This window comes from Limulus polyphemus, unplaced genomic scaffold (genome assembly GCF_000517525.1).
Source record: "Limulus polyphemus unplaced genomic scaffold, Limulus_polyphemus-2.1.2 Scaffold1121, whole genome shotgun sequence".
NCBI classification, from domain to species: domain Eukaryota; kingdom Metazoa; phylum Arthropoda; class Merostomata; order Xiphosura; family Limulidae; genus Limulus; species Limulus polyphemus.
The window spans coordinates 195,495-201,707 of NW_013666731.1; the positions used below are offsets into that span (position 1 = coordinate 195,495).

Here is a 6,213-nt window from a genome sequence, read left to right on the forward strand (position 1 = left end):
TAAAAATCCTGTCACGTTATTTCTGATATACCTTTTAATAGCATCATGATACAAAAAAGGGGAGGGTGTGGAAGCTAGTCATGGTTGTTGTCTAATGATTAAAAATCCTGTCACGTTATTTCTGATATACCTTTTAATAGCATCATGATACAAAAAAGGGGAGGGCGTGGAAGCTAGTCATGGTTGTTGTCTAATGATTAAAAATCCTGTCACGTTATTTCTGATATACCTTTTAATAGCATCATAAAGGGGAGGGAGTGGAAGCTAGTCATGGTTGTTGTCTAATGATTAAAAATCCTGTCACGTTATTTCTATTATAAAAAATGTCCTTTGCAAATTTATTATATTTTGAAACTTTCTACACCCGAAAAATAATTTAAAAGTAAAATTCTAATACTAATTTTACTGTTGTAATTGCAGACGTGCATGGAGTCATATTTTACATTATTTAAGGTAATATTAAACGACGCACAAATGTACAATTCTTCGACACTTGATGATGGAATCTTGGATTATAAGAAAGCGCTTTTAAACAGCAAAAAAAACAACAAAAAACAATAGTGCTAAAGAACATACTGAACAGACCTGCAGTGGTTCTCAAATTTTTTTAAATCGAGACTCCTTCGACACCCCCCCCCCCCATACGTTTGATCCCCACTTTATTAAAGAACTGTGGTCGTTATATGTCATGTTATATTTTAGTATAGTCGAGTTGCTCATTACCGGAAATAATTTTGTGGCAAAATTTTTTTTCTCTGAATCAGCTCTCGCCCCCCCCCCCCACAGGATAAGTGGGTCGCACTCCCCTGTTTGAGAACCACTGGATTAGAAGATCAAAAAACCTTTTTTAGAAATATTTTCGTCAGCTAGAATCAGTTTTCTCTTGATGACGAAAAAAATTATAATTTCAAGTTATCACTTTCACTTTATTAGAACATTAGGTTTTTCACATGCCTACCACATGGCATCTGAAGGCAATTACCATACGTTTAGAGCACGCAGTTATAATATGTTTGTTTATTTGTCCAAAGTTAAGCACAAAGTTACACAATGGGCTATCTGTGCTCTTCCCAGCATGGGTATCGAAACCCGGTTTCTAGCGTTGTAAATCCGCAGACTTATCGATGTGCCACTGGGGGGCAATTATGATCTGAGAAAACACTTATTTAAATACTTTCCAATAGTTTTATTTTAATGTTTAGTGTTTAGGAATCAGATTTAGAAAACAAACGATTTATGTCTTTCCCGCTATAAACTATTTCACGTATATTTATAAATACACCTAAAAAACAAAAGTATGATTTCACACTTTCATGGGTGTGAAGAACGTATACAGGAGCTACGCCTAGAAAAGTAAGGAATTCACACCCTTCGCCAGTAAAAGTTATTTCGCACATACTATAGAATTATGAAATATTAAATAGTAATATCTATAAGAAGCCATTCTTCTTACAAGCGAGGTAGAAATATACATTTTAAAGAGATTATGTCTTATAAAAAATTGTTTATACAATTTGACAGTCGAATCAAAAAATTATCTTAATGCGAGTGGTTTTGTTAGCAGTTCTATTTATTATTACATACCACTTACACGACTGTCCATCCTGTTTATAAATTCACGTCTTTAAGGGCGTTAATTCTCACCTTTTCAAAAAGAGGGTTTATGTTTGTAGGAATCATGCCCTATCCAGTATCATACGTATGCTCTCACAGCCCCTGCAATTGCGGGGGGGGGGGCTAGCCCAGAGGAGATGCGAATCAGCCAGAATAGTAACTACAATTGTAGGGAAATAAATGTAGAGGCTGAATTACTTTTTATGCGCGGGGGGGGGGCATCTTTTGCAATTACGTCACTGGCCCAAACCACATCAAAATTGGTGGTGTTAGAAACCAAGAGGTGATTCAATAAATAAAGAATATCATGATTTTATCGTTGTTGATATTTATAGGTTGTTTATTTATTTACTGCCTTTCTCATCAGATACATTTTCAGGTGTGTATGTTTTAGCGCAAAGCTACATAATAGGCTATCTGCGCTTTATCCACCACGGGAAATCAAAATCCAGATCTTAACGTTTAAGTCCATAAACTTACTGTTGACCCACGGGGGAACATCAAGATGTGAAGTCATGCTTTAAAGGATATGGTTTGGTTTTCTTATAAGGAGAATTTGTTGTTAAAAACTACCCATGCAATTGTTGAACTATTTTTAGTTAACTATTTGCTACTAAAATGCATTAAGAATTCATCCATTAATATCATCTTTAAATCTTCCTAGAAGCGTTAGAAATAACTGATTTTTGTTGGTTTGAATGTTACAAACACTAGGTGTACGTTATTTGATTTTAAGAATTACACAAACACACCTATAGAGACAGTAGCATCAATATTTTTTAGCTTTATCTATTTACGGGATAACATAATAGGCTAGATTCAATGTTTGTGATAATTTATTTTTTCACGATATATATATATATTATCTCGCCTCGGATTCAGACCAGAGTTTTGTCACATGCCACGTGAGTACTCTACCAACTGAGCTAAAGTAAGGCTCTTTTTAACCCTTTCAACTGCTATATCCTTTCCCTTTCACAAACAAGGCCCGTCCTCAGGCCTAACTTTTTAGTCGTGGGACTGTCATTAGTTAGATGTCAACGTAGTAATTTTTTTTCACTATTATCAGATATGAATTCTAGACCTGTTACATACCAGGCAAGCGCTCTACTAACTAAGATAAAGGGCCAGCCCCCTAGCTCTTGCTAGTGAGGCACTTTTTTATCATTAGCAGATGATATGTCCCCAATTTGGGGACGGGGAATTGGAACCCGCGACCCTCAGATTGCGAGACGAACGCCCTAACCACCTGGCCATGCAAGGCACTTTTTAACAACTTAACCATTATATACCCATGGATTAGTTAATTAATCACAAGAAAAGGGGTGATTACATGGGACTTGGCTTTTTACAAGCTTATTCATGTGGTAGTATTATTACTTATACATGCTGTCTATCCCTTTGCTGTCAGAATAATAGGAGTTTTTGAAATAAATGTTTTAGAATATGAAACGATACTTGTAATTTATTTTACGTTAAAATTACTCATTAAAAATAGCAAACCGATAAACCAAAAACTGGAAATGCAAGTCATGTATTCAATACTTTACAAGCTCGATTTTATAGATCTTCTCCTTGTTTATAATAGGACGTAGCTATATCACATACATATAAAATTATGGCACATAAATACTAGTACTTATAAAATATTAACCACAAAATGAAATGACAAACGTCGGTAATTTTCCAACATTAACCACGATACTTTACAAAAATCAATCGTCGGTAGTTTTCCAATGGTGTTCTACTTTTTTGTGGCTCGTGAATGTTTATATACTAACCACGTGTAAATAAAAAATAACTAAGTATATAGAGGGCGGTGAGCATGCATAAAAAAGTCAGTTTCTCTTCATTGTCAGAAAGAGTAAAAAATTAGGCTTAAACTCTTTTTGTCGCTACGTGGTATTATAATAATAAGCCTTATGGTAACTGGTAAAGAAAGGCTTTATGAAATCACACACAATACAAGCCTAAGTTTTCTTGTTTGAAGCTTAAGTCACATACTTCAAAATTATTTATATGGATGTTTATTCTCTATTAATTTTAAGAGCTGTGGCTTCCATATTTTGTTTTACACCTCAGTGTTGTCTCCATCGGTGATGTTATAAGATGGAACTACGAGCCGAGTCTGTCCATTCGAAGCTACGACAGTGGCTGCATGGGAAGGCGGAAATTTATTTTCTGAATTCCATTTTCTTCGGACAAGAACGACGGCAACGATAATGACGACTATCAGAGAACAGACGATACCAGCAATTACTGGAATAAGCGGAAGACCAGTTTCGTTGTTTTCTTTATTGGCACCATCTTGGAATACACCAGAGTCACCTGATGCTTCCTCCTCCTCTGCTGTTGTCCCGGAGTCTCGTGAGAACTGTAGAACAATACGATTCATGTTGGTTCCAAGCCCATCTTTACCAACTCCATCTACATCTTTGGACGCCCGCTTGCGCCGTGAGAGGGCAGCACCAGCATTTTGTAAACTATGATACGGAATACTCCGTTTTCCTATTCCCCTAGCAGCATTTTTCTCTGAACGAACAGTGTAGATACAGTGAACAAACCACTGTGTCCCAGACGACACCTGTCGCGAAATAAACAAAAAAAATTATTCTATTGACTCAGATAATTAATTATCAGAATACTATTTATGATGTTTAAACATTTCTGAAGACTAGTATTTCGAATTATATGTATGTAAAAAATAATAGTTTTAATAAATCCGTTGTGTATGTCGTTATGAAATTTTTTTATTATTTTTAAAGTAGAAAAAGGCTTCAGTTATATAAACTTTTTCTTTTGTAAGAATAAGCTGAGTAAATATTTATAAGTCACGGAAAACAGCTTACATTTTAAACTTAGCCATCTATTGCTTTTCACTTTTAATTATAAAAACTAACTCACTTGAAAAAGTGGCGCAGAATCAAAACGGAAACCATCAGCACCCGGCTGATTTTTCAGATTCGCAACTTCCGGTTCCACATCATCAACAGCCAGCACAGCGTTGAAAGACACGTTTCTGAAATAATTTTTTACTGTGTTGGGAGCTCCTCTATCCTACGAATATTAAAAATTGCAATCATTACTTTGCTTCTGCTAAATCTCAAATTGTGTAACTAAATACCTGTTGTGTCTTTCGAAGAGACTTATGTTGAATATGTTAATCGGAAAAAGACATATTTTAAGAAGATGTGTAATAGTTATTTTTTATTTATAAATAATCGCATCTCAGAATTCTCCAAACTCTCTAAAGACTGAATAAAAAATTAATTGGCAGAAAAAAGTAATATAGGAAACAAAACCTTTGTGACACAGCGATAAATTTTATAGTTCGATCCCTGCAATGAGCAAAGCACAGATAGTCCATTCTATAGTTTTGTGATAACAATACAAAGAAATAAAATCAATTAGAACAAGTTATTACAGTCCAACTACATATCATTTTCTCGGCAAATATGAAATACAAGCATACAGAAGTGGTGCTGTTATGTAATTATAGCTACATGTGCTGATTATGCTAATACGCATATACATATTTCAGAATATTTTACCAGTCACTATGGGCACCAGTAATCGTTATGTCATTAGACAGCAGCAATTCTTAATGTTTAAAAACGTACACAAACTTGGAATTTGAAAATAAATTTTAGTATTTTATTACTAAATACAATCAAAATATGTATATATTATGCATGTGGAATATTACACCATATATGTAATCTAAAGGGTGTATGTACAAAACATAAACCTTTCGAACGGGCGCTTGACTTGCATCCCACCAAACATGCTCGCCCTTTCAGCCGTGAGAGCGTTATAATGTAACCGTCAATTCCACTAATCATTGGTAAAAGAGTAGCCCAAGAGTTGGCGGTGGGTGGTGATGACTAGCTGCCTTCCCTCTAGTCTTTCACTGTAAAATTAGGGACGGTTAGCGCAGATAGTCCTCGTGTAGCTTTGTGCAAAATTCAAAACAAACCAGACCTTTCGAACATGGTCGTAGTTAGTTATGCGAAACACATGCTGGATTACCAGAATACATGGATTTGTTTGTTTCAGAATTACGCGCTTATCTAAGTAAGGGTCTATTCGCGCATAGCCGTCCTTAATTTGGAGCTGCCAGACCAGAGGGAAGTAAGATAGTCAACAGCTCCCACTGCTAAATCTTGGGCTACTCTTGTGTAACCGAATAGTGAAAACTGACTGTCACTCTTGTAGCGCACACACATATCTCTGTTTTTGTGGCAAGGGTGACGACCCTGGAATTTTCGTATTCCTAGTCCAGGAACGCTAATCACTCAGCCACACCTGGCCCAGAACATAAGGAAGATCGTATGATGTTTCCAAACTATAAAAAATAATAGCGAATAGTGTTTACCCTGGAACATGATCGTATGATGTTCCAAACCATAAGAAATAATAGCGAGTAGTGTTTACCATGGAACATGATCGTAAGCTGTTCCATACTATCAGAAATAATAGCGAGTAGTGTTTACCATGGAACATGATCGTATGATGTTCCAAACCATAAGAAATAATAGCGAGTAGTGTTTACCATGGAACATGATCGTATGATGTTCCAAACCATAAGAAATAATAGCG

At 35.6% G+C, this 6,213-nt stretch overlaps 1 protein-coding gene and 1 long non-coding RNA gene across 2 annotated transcripts in view; both read right to left on the reverse strand.

The window, feature by feature from the left end:
- Positions 1–1,113, reverse strand: part of LOC106462225 — a 2,390-nt gene extending 1,277 nt beyond the window's left edge. The window contains exon 1 of the long non-coding RNA XR_001290975.2: positions 32–1,113. This is a non-coding gene — a long non-coding RNA (uncharacterized LOC106462225). The remainder of the gene's footprint in view (positions 1–31) is intronic.
- A 510-nt stretch (positions 1,114–1,623) lies between these two features.
- LOC106462224 (FRAS1-related extracellular matrix protein 2-like) overlaps positions 1,624–6,213 on the reverse strand; it is a 137,721-nt gene continuing 133,131 nt past the window's right edge. The window contains exons 23-24 of the mRNA XM_013922123.2: positions 4,519–4,671; positions 1,624–4,198 (exon numbers count right to left, since the gene is read on the reverse strand). Of these exons, the coding sequence (XP_013777577.1) occupies positions 3,686–4,198; positions 4,519–4,671 (666 nt within the window). The 3' untranslated portion in view covers positions 1,624–3,685. The remainder of the gene's footprint in view (positions 4,199–4,518; positions 4,672–6,213) is intronic.